Below are 15488 nucleotides of genomic sequence, written 5' to 3' on the forward strand. Positions count from 1 at the left end.
TTTTGGAAGTCTATTCACCATAATATTGAAGCCAGTGTTTTATCTTCAATTCTCATTTGGATGTTATTTACCATAATAGCATATGTGCATATTTATAAAGTGTTCTATAGTTTAACTTATGTTTAACATTGAATTCAAGAAAAATCAATCTACTTTTTATATTTTGTTGATTCTCTTTTTACAATATCAAATATTTCTTCTGACTCTCTTACCCAGAGGACCATTCTTTGTCACAAAGAAGAAAAAAAGAGGGATCATCTCTCTTTTTCAGCAGACTCTAATAGTATATGTAGCGTTCTACACCTACAGTCCTCCCCTCATCCTTGAAAGGAGGGAGACTTATTTTCTCATCTTTTCCTCAGGGCCTAGATTGGCCGTTAAAATTGCAGAGCATTCAGTTGCATTGCAAAAAAAAATTTTAAATACCAATTTTGTTGACAATTCTGCAGAGGCCAATCCATCTTCTGAGTGTTGTTTTTCCCTTTCTAAGAACAAATGCATCATTTTCTTTCATTTTTATTTTTTTTGTGGGTTTTTGTTTTTGTTCTGGCTTTTCCCCCCTAAAGCATAACCAGATTCTTTGTTTCTAGGTTCTTTGTTCCATATTTTAAATTATTTGGAACCAAGTTCAGTTGTGACATATTACATTCTAAAGAGTATTATAAGCCATGATGTTCTGTTGCACTATAAAACATTAAATTCTTCTGAATTTCCAGAGGATGCTGTTTAATCATATTGGAGATGGTCCTTTGCCGCGAAGTGACCCTAATCTTTCAGCACCTGATAAAGGTGGGTCTAAGCCCAGCCCATGTGCTCGGGTTTTCTTTGTGTTCATTTTCAAAGTCTTCTGTGTGTCTAGTGTGGGATGCCCTTGCCCTTGTCACTTAGTGAAATATTTTTATAGAACTCGTTTTCTCTTTTGGCAGTTTAATGAGAGATCTACATTCATGATTCTGTTCCTCACAATTTGTTTTCCTATAAGACTTGAATATGTACAGGGAGCAAGAAAGACAATCCTCAGTTAGTGGCTTTCTGCTGGTGCCTTAATGGGCCTCAGTGGGAAATCTCTATTCCTTAGAATAACAGCAACAATAAAAGGTTACCAATTAGGTCCCTTGTTTGGTGTAGAGAGAATGGTAACTTTCTAGATTGATTTCATGCCTCCATTCTTTGTCTCCATTACAAAGTGTTGTCTCCCAGCCTCATCTGTTGTTTGCAGCGACACTGGCTTAGCTCCCTGTGCAATTAAATGGTATTTAAGAATTACAATCTAGCGCATAATGGAACGTGCCCTGTCTGAAAGTCACTTGAAAAAGAACTAACCACATTCTTAGTGGCAAATAGCATATTAGCATCAATCTGTGCAGCACAGCACAGAATGAAATGCAGATTAAACATGTACTCCTCATCTATTTGGGAATAAAAATGGCCTTTCAGGAAATCACCCATTTGCCTCTTTCAGGGTCAAGCTTCAAATGTGGAAGAGGTCCACAAGCAAATGAATCAAAAGCCTTTAATGGAAATGTCCTTGCTGAAATGCATTTTAATTGCCCTTCATTAAGAGCATAGCTCCTACTTTCATTTGAATGTACTGGCAAATGAATATAAAACTTTTCAGTACAAGTCACAGATCCCTTAGGTCCTGACCGAGGAGAATTTAAAAGCTGAAAATGTCACTTTGATGCTTACAAATCCAGTAGTGAATGCTGAAGGTTGAATTGAGAGGTGTAAGATTGTTCGCTTCTGCTCGCAATGTTACTTCAAAAAGAACTTGGCTGGATTTTTTTTTTTAAGGATTTCAAGTGGGGTCCACTTAATCGTTTGTTGTACTTGTAGCCATTTGTTCATTCTAATCTTTGTACAGTATTAGCCATGAGATTTAAATGCTTGAAGTTACCAGCAGATGGCAGTGTCTGTGTAGGCAGCTTCCCATTAGATCTGTTGAACTCATCTTGTTTCTGAAACCAGTCTGCATGTGTATGTATAATGCATACGTGTATTAAATATGTATACATATATATGTTTATATGTACATATGATATATACATATATTATATATGTTTATATGTACATATGATATATACATATATACACACAGACATATATGTGGATGTGAATGTATGAGAGAAAGACCGCCTTCAGTGCCCTTGTTTGAAAAATGTTTGCTCTAGATTTCAACATCTTTCTGGAGACTAGAGCCACTTCATCAGCCAATCGGAGAGTATGGGAGAAAGGGCAATAACATCCTTGCTTTTCACTAGCGTCTCTGTGTCCCACTGCAATTCATATAGGAATTTTTCTGAGGACCCAGGGCCTAGTCTGTCCTCCAAGAGCGTATGATCCAGTTGTTTTGATTGTCTATCATGTCCCTTCTTTTTAAATAGCACTGCCCAACAGTTGGGATGTTAGCATTTCATTGCTTCTCCTTTAGGGTGCTATTTGCCAAGAAAGTTTCATAAGAAACCAAGTTTTAAAATAGTCTCAAGGATATGTCTGCCATCTGTTATCAAGCAACTAAACAGTTTCTGATTCTCAACAAGCTTCTACAATCCTGCCCAGAGTTAAATAGTTCTATTTGACAGCTAGACTGAAATGAAGAGAAATACTATCACCAAATTAAATGTCAAATGCAACTGTAAGTAGCCCATGAAATAATGGCTTGGTATTCAGAAGGTTTCTTATTGGGTTGGTTTTTTTTTTTTTATTAATTTCCTGCTTTAATTTTCATTTTGGGTAATTCTGACTTTCTCCTGGTACTAAAGACTCATTAAGTCACAAAGAAGAGCTGGAACCATGTGTATTTCAGCTTTCTTATTCCCTTCCAGCTGTGAATCCCACCCCTAGCAGCTGGAGCCTGGACAGTGGGAAAGAAGCCAAGAACATGTTGGATAGTGGGAAACTTTTATCTCCCCCTGTCCCTCCAAGACCCACACAGACTGGTGGGTATTTGAACCATCACTTCTGTAAAATAATTTTTACTAATCACTCCATCCTATCCTGAATTACTAAAAGAAAAGCAGATGTTCATTTTCTGAGAATGAAAAATGGGGCAGGTCACTTATTTTCTAATGTTCCCTTTTCCACTCTGAGCTGCTATTCTTCTCTAAGTATTGAAGAAAATCAATACTGGAACAAGCCAGTGAACCTTTCAGCCCAGCAGCATTCTGCTTCTGGCTCAGATGTTTGTAGGAAAGTGACACCCTCCATAATATCATCCTCAGAGGTTTAGAGATGTTACCTAACATTGCTAACTCATCTTCTTTATCTCATTATCCAACTGGTTCTTGTCAAATTTGATGCTAATTCAGTTAATTTTTTTTCCTTAATCTTATTCTGACCTGAAACCAAGTCAGTCATTACAAAATAGAAATCAAGCAGTTGTTTATTGGCTACAAAGAGTGCCCTGCACATAGCAGGATTAATAGTTATTACAATAATCATTTAATTGTTGATTAATGTTGATTAGAGAGTCCTTCTATCTGAGGTTACGTGAAACTTCCTTTTGTTTGCTCTATAACTAGGCCTGTATTTTGTTAGTTTTCTGAAATGACCCCCATGGCATTTGTTAAATTCTAGAATCTTTTTTTTTAAAGGAAACAAAGATGATTTCATAGCCTCTTTCTTTTTTTCTCCCCCTACAAGTAGTCTGCTCTTCTGAGTTTATGTTCTATATCTGTCAAGACAGAAAGGCTCCTAAAAAATCTATAACTGGCTCTTTAAAATGGCTCTTGTATGATTTAACAGCTAGACTAACAGCTTGTGTTTCTGATGCAGCAATCTATTGCCCCACTTCAGGTTAAGGCATACGAAGGCCAATTTGAAAGCACAGCTGTAAGGATGAATTTTTAGGGTCTCCTGAGAACTTGATTTTTCAAATAAGACATACCTTAATTTCAGACATGACCCTTATAGGGTAGGGAGCAAGGGAGAAGATTGGGGACTGAAGATTAAGACCTCTCCCTCAAATCTCTGACTTTTAATTATTCCATCTATAAATGACCCATGTTCATTTTCTGAGAATCAAAAACCGAGCAGGTCAGTTCTTTTCTAACATTCCCCCTTCTACTCTGAGTTCTGATTGCAAGTCAGGGAGCACCTATATGTAGGTATACATGTATACATATTTACATGCATACACATATGTTGTCATCCATTCAAACATTCTACTGTTGGTGGAATTACTTCTTTTGGTGGGACTGAAGAAATCACAGTAATATTGTTACTGAAATGAGATTTCAAGTCTCATTTCAGTAAGCACATTGAAATATGTTTATGGTGTCTCCCAATAATTTGGATTATCTCACACAATCCAGTGGTGACATTTATTTGGCTTTCACATTGGCCAATGGACAACTCAGAACAAGCCAGGGACTTCACAGGCTGCATGTGTGCAATTAGCCTAAGTCCAGACCTGACCTAATGATGTGAGTCAAGAGATCTACATTTCCTTCTGCATGGATTACATATCTAATCTGTTGTGGAGTTTCCATTTGTGTTTGCTATTGTGGTGATCTATAGCTGTGTACGTTTCTTCCTTTCAGCTACTGGATAGTTTTGTGTCACTGAACAGAGGGCACTTAAAAGACCGGTTATTCCAAAGTAACGTGCAACAAACACTTGGGTATAGAAAGATCTGACAAGCATTGTTTGTAGGCTAACCATGCTATATCAGATAGTGACTGCCCATCCACAATTAAGTGTTGCAAGTTATAGTTTCATCCATAGCTAAAAAGATCTCTGGGATAAAGAGTCAACCTTTAATGTGGTTCTACTCTAAATGTATTTGTGAGCAGTAAAGAAAAGTCTGTCTTGCTGTGCTGGAGCATAAAGTATAAATTTGGTCTCAACCTTGATCACAAACTGCTTCCTATGCACCACACACACATACACAATGTATGTTCTTAAAAGTGGAGGAAAGCAGTGTGATTACGAATGCTGGTGGTGATTATTTTAGCATCAAAGGAGAATCTAGTTAGTAGAGAGGCTAGCCCAAGCATCATGGTTTCCTACCAGGTTTCTGGTATTGACAGAATACTGTCACTTCACATTTGAAAAACCTATAGGACGATGTGCAGTCCTAGGTGTAAATGTGAGAGAACACAAAGAAGATACATTCATCTCTCTTGTATTTACATAGTCACATGTATTCTGTTTGTGTATCTTGGGAGTGTTGAGAAGGCGAGGCGAGGGAAAGGTCATACTCAAACAAAGGGACTGCTGGATGATTCTGCTATAAACTGCTATATTTCTGGCCTGTAGTTCTCCTTTAGCTACCCAGGCCACAGGCAGCTAACTAACTGTTATTCCATCAATGAAACACCAGGCTCTCAGGACATCTAGCTCTTGGCATGGACCCTCATGAGTGCAGTGACTTTTTATTGGTAATTTGTGAGTGATATTTCTGTAGCCTTGAAGTTTTGTATGTGTTTACATTTAGGGTCTTTTCTAAGCTGATGCTGGTGGTGGCTTAACACACTAACCTTGGGTATGAGAAGAAGGGAGGGTTGTTTTTTGTTTTTTTTTTTTTTGGCTCCTCAAAAATGGAGAGGCTACTTGGAATGAATTGTTTGGCTTCTTTGAAATGAAACGAAATCTTTCTGCTTACAGCTTCACCAGCAAGACATGGGACATCTGTCTCCCCCTCTCCTGCTGGGCGATCTCCGATGAAGGTACAGGAACCTGGTACATTTTCCAGGGGAGACAAAGCTTCACACTCCTACTTTCCTTCAGACTTGTGACTCTTAGGTGTACACTAGCGAATGTTCATTCTCAAGCAGATAATTTAGTTCAACAAACATGTATTAAGTGCCTTATGCAAAAAAAAAAAAAGAAGTACTATATTAAGTGTTAGAGATACAGAGATAAAAAATGACAGTTCCTGCACTCCAGGAGTTACTGTTTAGTAGGAGAGAGAAGGTAAGGCAGAATACTCATGGATGAATGCACCAAGGTATGAAAAAGGGATTGAGAATGAGAGGATACTTAAGGACATGGGAAAGTTTCTCATGGAAAGAGGGGGGAAACAGCATCTTCCCTGTTGGTTGCTTTCTTCCTGAATGCTACACAAGGCCAAATTCAAATTACAGACATCATTCTCCCAAAACAGTCACAGACTGTTTCACAGAGAGGAAAAAAAGGTATTATGATAATTGGCATTGAATTATGAGAAACACATACGTCAGGAAGACGAACACTTAAGTTAAATGTGGGGGAAGGCAAAACTCCCTAATCATTTTCAGCAAGCTTTAGGTCCAACCTGACTGAAAAAAAGCAACACAAATTAGAAATCAGGTGGCTATTCTTTAAAACCTACTGGGTCTTTTTTTTTCTGAAGGGGAGTGGCATGCTATGGTGTCTGTTTATTTTTTGTTATACTTCACCCTCATCTGTCTTAAAAATGCAGGCTGTGTTTCCTTTAAGATCATTTGAAATGGCCTTCTGGCATGTGAATTAGAAATGCATATTTATGATTGAAGGAGAAGGGATCCTAAGTGCCTCTACCCTTCCAAAAACAGGGATGGACAAATTGGAAAACTTTCAGAGATAAGTTTGGATTGGGATGAAGACACAAGCTATTTAAAATTTCAGTATATAAAACATCCACCCTTGAAACTAAGAACTGCATTTAGTCTCTTAAATTGAATCAGACGGTGTACTAGGAATGTCATTATAAGCACTTGGTGATGTAAGATCTGAATTTTAGCATAATCACCTTTTTTTTTTAGAAGCTATTGCAATAGAGGTGAGTATGAAGTTGAAGTGAGAATTTCAAGAATTTTTGCACTTGAGTATATGAGAACACACAGGTTTCGTGTCCATTGTGCTGATGAGGTGTTTCAAAGCTAATGGGAAAGAGAGACAACTTAGCCTCTCCAAACAAATTGTGGTAGGTCAAGGAGACCTTGAGTCATCTGCATTGTTAATAATGCCTGATTGTACAAGGTAAGGGCCCTCAAAGCAAAACTAGAGGAAATCACAGAGAAGTGTGATTTCATTCCTGCTGCCAGACTTTCTACTCTAGCAATTTGCTGGTGAGTTAAATGGTCTCATTATTTTAATTCGGAAGGGATATGTGTAGAATCTGAATGATGTTGAGAGCTAGGTCTACAGGTGTTGTATAATGGTGAGGTATGTATGTGTGTGTGTATGTACGTGTACACACCCACACACAGTGGTAAAGTAGAATTTTCTTTTCTATATGTTTACATCTAGAATAGAATTTCATAACATAACCCATATTAGGACAGCCAAGCTTGAGGAAGAAGGGAGTGTCATCTTCATGTTTTTATATATGCCCTGTCATCTATTAGAGCTGTGACATGTTGACCCAAGGACTTTATGCAGGCTTGATATGATAGTCATCATTTAGGAGGCAGCCTGGTATAAGGGTAAATGCTAGACTTAAGTTGGGAAGCCCTGAATTTTAATCCTTCCTCAGACACTTTCTAGCTGTGTGGCCCTGGGGGTGTCACTCATCTGTAAAAATGGAGATAATAGCATCTACTATCTAGGGTTGCATGAGGATCAAATAAGTTAACATATGCAAACCTTAAAGCCTATATAAATCTTATGATGTCCTATTTTCAATTCCTTTCTTTGGCATCTCCTAGCTATGTGGCCATAGGTAGGTAATAACCATGGTACCTACCTGAACCAGTTATTATGAGATGCACATTAAGTGCCTCTCAAATTTTAAATAACCATGTCAATGTCAGTTATTGTTATCATCATTATTAGTGATACAAAAGGAATTTATACTCATTATCTCATTTGAATCCTGTGAGACAGGTAGTTAAAATATTATCCCCATTTTATGGAGAGGAAACTTAAGGCCTTAGGTTAAAGGATTTGCCCAATGTCATACGAGCTATTAAATGACCAAGACTCAAACCCATCCCTTCTGACTCTAAGACTGACACTAAACCTGATGCCATGCTGTTGCTCATAAGAAATATTTTTGACAAATCCTTACAAATAAAACAAATCCATGGAAAGGTTACCTAACCTACAACCTATAGTAATACTGGACAATACTTCTGGAATAACCAAAAATGTCCAACCTGAATGTATTTTTACTGACCACAGGCATGTGGACATATGTTAGGCCCTCATTTAAATAGGGAGAAAATGTGAAGAAGAGATTTGAAATCTATATAAAAGTGCCACTAGATATTACATGTGTTGTCACTCCAGAATTACATTAGAGGGCACACTGATACCAAGTTAAAACAATCTGAGTCTGAGAACCAAATCCTAATGACTAGCATTAGCTACCCCACCATGAATTTGGAATGTATTTTGGTGACAATCATGAATTTGGATCTTTTAAAGAGATGGCCTTATAACTTCATATGTATAATGGGTGTCATATTTCCTGCCTTCTCACTGGGTAGGGAAGGGGGTGAAGGGAGTTAGAGAATTTGGAACTGAAAAAAAATTATTTTTTAAAAAAAATTGCCTTAATTATATATAGACTGCCTAGAATTGAAATTTTGGAACCAGGCAGCATTTTTTTTTCTTTTAAAAAATAAGAAAGATTTTTGAAGGTGCTTTTCTGAGATAGCAATCTAGAGTGAAAGCAAAAGAAAATATGTTGAGTATTGTGTCAATAGCTTTGAAAATAGATTCTTTCCTACCTTCTGGAATCTTATTTAAAAGTAGGATCGTTTTTTTTCTAGACTGTGTCAGTCATGTGCCCATAGAAATTCTGCATCATTGCCTCCATGTCTGAAGGTTCTAGTTCCTCCCTCCAGGCCCCCTAAGGGGTTTCAGTATTATCCCCTTGTTTCTTACCTTTTAATTCTTTGGTCTCTTTTTATATCTGTCCAGATTACCAACCAGCACTGATCATTTCTGTCTCTCTCTTTTGCCTTCCTAATAATGATAAAGGTTAATAAGGCTCATCATGTGGGTGATGGGATGGGCTAGGAAGCATTTCATTTTTATTCTGAATAACAAAAATCCACAATATTAAAAACATTAAGGGACGGAGAGCAAAGTTTAGATAAGGCATGGGCTCTGTCCTCTGGGACCTAATACTATTAATCAACACATTTATTAAGTGCCTTCTATGTGCCAGGCACTGTACTAAGCGTTTGGGATATAAGTGCAAATCAGAAAGCCATTCCTAATCACAGGGAATTTACATTCCAATGGGAGAGCCTGTAAATATATGCAAATGTATACAAAATAGTAAAATATAAGGTAGTTTGGAGGGCATTAGCAGTTGAAAGGGAAAAGAGAAAGGTTTTATGCAGAAGATTATACTGGAGTTACACATTAAGAGAAAGACTGTGTGTAAGGCCAAGGCAAGGAGGGAGCTGTATTCCAAGCATAGAGGACAGGCAGGGGTACAAGGCACAGAGATGAGATTTGGGGTGCCATGTGTGAGGTACATAAAAAAGGCCAGTCTGGCTAGATGGCAGAGTGTATGGAGGAGTGATATTAGTCCAGGGAAGAAGGGGATAAGATATAAGTACGTAAAAAGGAGCAAAGCAAAATGTTATATATGATTTGCCAAGGAAGGTTCTTGCCACCCAGGAATCGGGCAAAGCTTTGTGAAGGAGGTGGCATTTGAGTTGTGTGCCATAATAGAAAGCACATCAGCTCTGGTGTGAGAGGACCCGAGTTCAGATCCTGCCTCTGATGCTTATTACCTCGGTTTAAATTTCTTCATCTATAAAATGAATTGGTTGCACTAAATGGTTTCTGAGTTCCCCTCCAGTTCTAGAGCTTGATTCCTAGGGAATTCAACAGGCAAAGACGGATGAAAGAAGATATTCCAGGCAATTCACTACTGATTTGATATAACCTCTCTGCTCTCATCTTTCCACTCTCTTTTCTTCTGTTTCTCATTCTTTTGTCTCTTTCCATTTTCACTTTGCTTTTGAACAGGGTTCCATGCAATCATTTACCCCGTCTCCAGTGGAGTATCATTCTTCAGGATTGATATCCAACTCGCCGGTCTTGTCAGGAAGTTATAGCAGTGGGATCTCGTCTTTGAGCCGGTGTAGCACGTCTGAAACTTCAGGCTTTGAAAATCCAGTGAATGAACAGACAGTTGGCATGTCTACCTACAGTGTGCCCGAAGAGCCAGTGAGGAAGGAAAGTAAAACACCGCCTCCTTACAGCGTTTATGAACGAACTTTGAGGCGCCCTGCTCCGCTACCTCACAGCCTTTCCATCCCTGTTACTTCGGAGCCCCCGGCCTTGCCACCCAAACCTCTGTTGGCCCGATCAACCAACCTAGAGAATGGCAGCAGGAGGACCGAACAAGTCCCTCGGCCCAGACCCCTCCCTCGGAAGGTCTCTCAATTATAAGTCACTTTTCTATTCCCTCGAAATGAATTCTTTACCATTTACGAAGTAATAAAAGTATGGTGAGAAGAAATTTAGTGTAGGCACTTTAATATTTTACCCAGATTTTTTCTTTAAATAAAATGAAATAAAACTTGCTTATTAATATTATGTTGCACAATATTAAATAAAATTACTGATCTAGAAGGCCAGATATTACAGGAAGTGTGGATGAGAGAATTGCATTAAAACATTCTAATTTGAAAGTGGTAAATAGTGATATAGACTTTTTTGTATCTTTTTATGTTTACTTTTTTACATAGTCTAATCTAAAATCAACACAATGCTGTCATTTGTGTTAAAAGTTGTATACTTTTTACTGAATACTTGATACTACAAGAAAGCTTATTTAAATCAGTGCACATTCTAACACAATTGTCCTTATTCTAGAAGACTTCCATAAAGAGGGTTGAGGTTTCTGGCTTTTTCACAAGCAGAATGAAAATTGTACATCATTGGAAATCAGGTTGAAGGCCAGTTACTTAAAGTTTATATTGAAGGGGTTGCAGGCATCAGGTTTGAGGAGTACCTTTGTTCTGGAGACAGAACACTCCTTTCAGACTGCTTTTGAAGTTTGACAGCTGTCTACATATGTAAAACTATACTTTGAGGATTCATTGATATCAATTCTTCAGTGTTCTCGTCTCCACTGTATCTCTTTCTTTTTAAGGTGCAATTCACTTTCAGTATTCCAACAGCTACCCTAATCAAAAGACCCTGTAGAAATGTTTACTTGGATTTTGTACCTGCTGACTTTCAGAAGGTTCTTACATAAAATTGGTCGTTGCAGAGGAACAAATGTTCCCGTATTAAATAGGCACAAATGAATGTGTCCCATTAACAAGGATACAGGAATCAATGCTGGACAGTATTAAATCAATATGTGTAAGTCAAGGGGTAAAAAAAAAAAAACAAACCCTTCAAGAATATAGATTAGTACAACTACATGGCATCAGAACTTGTAAAAGGCAGAGGCATCATTGACTCAGTTCTTCACACAGCAAGGAAATTCCTTCCAGGCTCTACTTTCTTAACAGTGGACTTTCTCTCGTGTAACTGATGATCCCTTTTGTCCTCTGGTTGGAGAGGATACCTGTAGTCCAATCTAGCTTGAATTTCCCAACATAGCATCTGTAGATCTAGCTAGTAATGCTAATGCCCCAGTTGTAGGAGTGTGGAAAAGCACCTTGTATGTAGTATGTATTTTGTATCTTTGTTTTTTCTTTAACTGACTGTTTATAACACTCACTTGATAATAGACGTATGAACTGTATTTAAAAATCATACTGTTAAAATATTTTCCCTCTTTTGTTGGGAAGCTCATGTTGGTTTAACTGTGTTTGCTTTTGTCGATAGCTTAAACTGGAAGGTGGTGACCACTTTTTTATATTCTCTCAATGAAACCATCCAGCAGGTATACGCTGTTGAGGCTGGTTATAGAGGTTTTCTATAATAAATGTTCAAGTATTTTTGTACATAACTGGTTAATTTTAATAAGAGATACCATTATGTGTAAAAAAAAAAAAAGAAAAGCAAACAGTTGTGTATGCAGTATGATTGTTATAATTATGCCAAATACTTTATGTATGAAAAAGAATATTTGTACATATGTGCTTTTAACAATAATTCTGCCATATTGACTTTACAATTTTGAATGTCAGAAAAAATTAATATATGTTAAAATATTTATGTTTAGTGAAAGTATTCATAATTGAGAAAAGAAACATATGAATTTGAGCTTTGTATCTTGCAAGTTTTTGCAGTCTGAAATTTCTTGAACTTGCCTTTGATTATAACATTTTGTGTTTATAATCACATCCTAAATGAAGTGGGAGGTGCCCTGTTTCTGTTGGTATAAAGAGGTAAAGCCACCCATTTAAACAAGGTGTCCCTAGTAAGATAACAAAGCCTCTCTGATTTCTTTTCCCTGTGTAGTTTAATAGATTTGTTGACTAGTGCTTGAGCACAGTATGAATCAGTGTTATTTGCTCTTGAAGCCATTTTTTTTTTATTTCTGGCAGTGAACAGAGTTGTTGAATTTATCATGTGCGTGTATTACTGAAGTCAGCTTTTGCAGCAGATCATTTCATGAGATTCTGTTTACCCAGATGTTCATGTTGGTTGCTGCAGAATGGTAAATATGAAATAAAATTACTTGATTAATCTTAACATTTTCATATTTTGCGTGTGTTTTTGTCTAGAGGAGTAGCTGTGTAAATCTGTCTCCCAAAGTGACTATTTCTGACTGGTCTCTTGAGATAACTGCTTTCTTCTCATGTGAAACAATCCTGCTCATCGTACTACGTTCTTTTAAATTACACAATTCATGTTTGTGGTTCAGAGAGGAAAGATGGAGATGGTACCAGCTTCAGCTTCCAATTGGTAGAGAAGTAGGTTAAATTTACCTCTTTAGCTGACCATTTATTAGCCTAACCGGGTCCCTCTTTTACCCTTCAAAACACCAGAAAAGAAAGGACTCAAAACGCAAAAGTGACAGCCAGCTGCAATGTAAAGCTGCAGAGGTACCTTCCCTTTGCCAGCTGTGACAAACTGTGTCTGGGAGCCAGCTGTTTTTAGTGAATTCCATAAAAGTCTACCAGGAAATATATTAGGCCAAAAAGACTCTAAGCAAATAAAACTTTCCTTTTGCTTTGTGAGCTGTTCACATGCCACAGGTAAGTTTTTTATTTTGAAGCCCATACGAATCAGACTCTTGTCTTATAACCTTATGACAATGCGTATTTATAGACCATCATCAAAAGTTTATAGATTATTTCTCAATACAGTTCTGTCGCCTCAGTCACCATCCTTGAAATGTTGTGGACCAAAGTGCCCCTCCCTCTTCACCACTCCCCTGTATTGTTTCCTTATTAGAATGTAAGCTCCTTGAGATCAGGGACTGGCTTTGCTTTTGTCTTTGTATCCAAGGTGAGTGGTGCCTAGTAAGTGGTTAATAAATGCTTTTTCATTCACTGATTCATTCATTCAATGTTACCAAGAGATGGTGGTTTGAGACACTTTTCATTACAGCTGAGGTCATAATTGTGGCGCAAGTAGCTCAGGGTGACAATACTGTCATAAGAGGAGAGAAGGTAGGACAGGAAGGAGGGAGAAGGATATAAGACTCACAGTTTTATTTAATTGATCCATACTACTTCACACATTAAAAATGTGGTTTAGAACCTTTATCGAAATAAAGACTTCATTATTGTAAGCCTTGTTCAAAATTTGAGGGTAAATTTTCCTGAGTCAATTAAGTGTTTTATAGATATTTGTGCTGAACAAAGTAATGTTCCTTTTTATGGAAGCCTTTGAATTACTCATAAAGACAAAACAGTAAAATAAACATTCATGTTAAGAATGTTACCATCACGGGGTGGGGGGTGAAGAAAGGGAGGGATAGAATTTGGAACTCAAAACTTTAAAAATTGTTTTAATATGTAACTGGGGGAAAAAGTAAAATATATTTTAGGAAAAGTTACCCACTGAACGACCCAAAAAGCCTTTTAGCTATCACTGTTAAGCTGGGTATGCTGTACCTTTGTCTTTCAAGAGCTTACTTTCTAAACAGGGGAAGGATTTGCAATTCCTTAGCATTCCTTCCACCAATCATGTTACTTAGCAGACAAATCCAAGAGATTTGCCTGAGGTAAATAGAGTTTAAGTGATTTGCCCAGTTATACAGTTAGTGTCCTAGGCAGGATCTGAGCTCTGGTCTTCTTGCCTCAGCCCAGCATTCCTTCCACTTAGTGAGGTTACTGCTATACACTCTGAATTCAACTGGAGGATAGAAGAATATCCCCCAAATGCTAACTGTATAAGAGAGAATGGAAGGCTTTTAATGTGACATTTTTTTAAGAGCATGACAAATGGAAACCTCTGATATTCTTATTACATAACGTACCTCACTAATCCAAAGGTCACTTATCTGTATATGGTGGTATGCCAGAGCCAACTCATAATAACTCATATCACAGCCATACTCACACCAATCTTTTGAGTTTTCAGTGTGAGCATTTTCACCTCAGAGATCGGCCAACGCTACATATCAGGGCTTAATTTGTTATGTTGATTGTCTAGATTTCAGAAAGTTATAGAGAAAATGTTAATTATGAAAATTAAACTTAAAGGTATCATCTGTACATTTTTTTTTTGAAGAGGGAGAGAATAGGTTGCTAAACATTTACTAGCACATATCTGCTTATCCATCTACCTCAACCCTCCCAAGAACCTAAAAGTAAGGAAGAAAGGTCTACGAACAACCAAACTGGATGCCATATACTCCATACACTAAAGCTGGTGCACTTAATTCATAGAAGAGGACTTCACTCAGAGCCTGTTTTTGTTAGACACAATTCAAGCAAGAATGCTTACCTGTTTTCCAACTCATGGGAAATTGTGATTTCTTTGAGAGTACAGGTTGGAGTAGTTTTCATATTACTAAATATCCCTAAATTTGTCTCTCTGCAACTCCTACCTGTTAGTCCCAGTTCTGTCCTTTGAGGCAAAGAGGAAAAAGTATAATTGATACTCCATGAAATAGCCTTTCATATACTTGAAGACAGCCAACATGTGCCCCCTTGGTTATCTCTTCTCTAGATCAAATAACCTCAGTTCTTTCTACCAGCCTTCATAGAGCACTGACTTAAGGCCTTTCACCATCCTAATTATATATCTTTGGATGCTGAAATATGTTGCCCCAAACCAAATACTTCTCCAGATATTATCTGAGTAAGTGGAGCTATCCCCTTCTCGTTCCTGGATGGTATAGCTCTCTTGATTCAGCCCAAAATTATATTAGCTTTTTGGCTGCCATATCACATCATTGATTCACACTAAGCTTGCAGTCCACTAAAATCTCCAAATCTTTTTCAGAAAAGCTATTGTCTAACCATGTGTTGATTCTTTGAACCCAAGTGTAACGTTTTGTATTTATCTCTATTGAAATTTAATCTTTTTGATTTTGGCTCACTGTTCCAACCTGTTGAATTTTTTGGATCCTGAATGCCACCCAGGGTGTTAACTATCACATTCATTTTGGCAAAATGCAATTTTGAAACACATTCCATTCATACTTTTATCCAAGGTGTTGATAAAAATGTCAAATAGCACAGAACCAAGCACAGCTAGGG

At 37.5% G+C, this 15488-nt stretch overlaps 1 protein-coding gene across 2 annotated transcripts in view; it reads left to right on the forward strand.

Annotated features, from left to right (window-relative positions):
• The window catches only part of DOCK4 (dedicator of cytokinesis 4), a 541696-nt gene extending 529171 nt beyond the window's left edge, over positions 1 to 12525 (forward strand). For both annotated transcript variants that reach the window (XM_036758430.1, XM_036758431.1), the window contains 4 exons: positions 717 to 789; positions 2826 to 2939; positions 5608 to 5669; positions 9895 to 12525. In XM_036758430.1, the coding sequence (XP_036614325.1) occupies positions 717 to 789; positions 2826 to 2939; positions 5608 to 5669; positions 9895 to 10320 (675 nt within the window). In that variant the 3' untranslated portion in view covers positions 10321 to 12525. The remainder of the gene's footprint in view (positions 1 to 716; positions 790 to 2825; positions 2940 to 5607; positions 5670 to 9894) is intronic.
• The last annotated feature ends 2963 nt before the right edge of the window (positions 12526 to 15488 follow it).

The sequence above is a fragment of the Trichosurus vulpecula genome, chromosome 5, assembly GCF_011100635.1.
Source record: "Trichosurus vulpecula isolate mTriVul1 chromosome 5, mTriVul1.pri, whole genome shotgun sequence".
Taxonomy (NCBI): Eukaryota; Metazoa; Chordata; class Mammalia; order Diprotodontia; family Phalangeridae; genus Trichosurus; species Trichosurus vulpecula.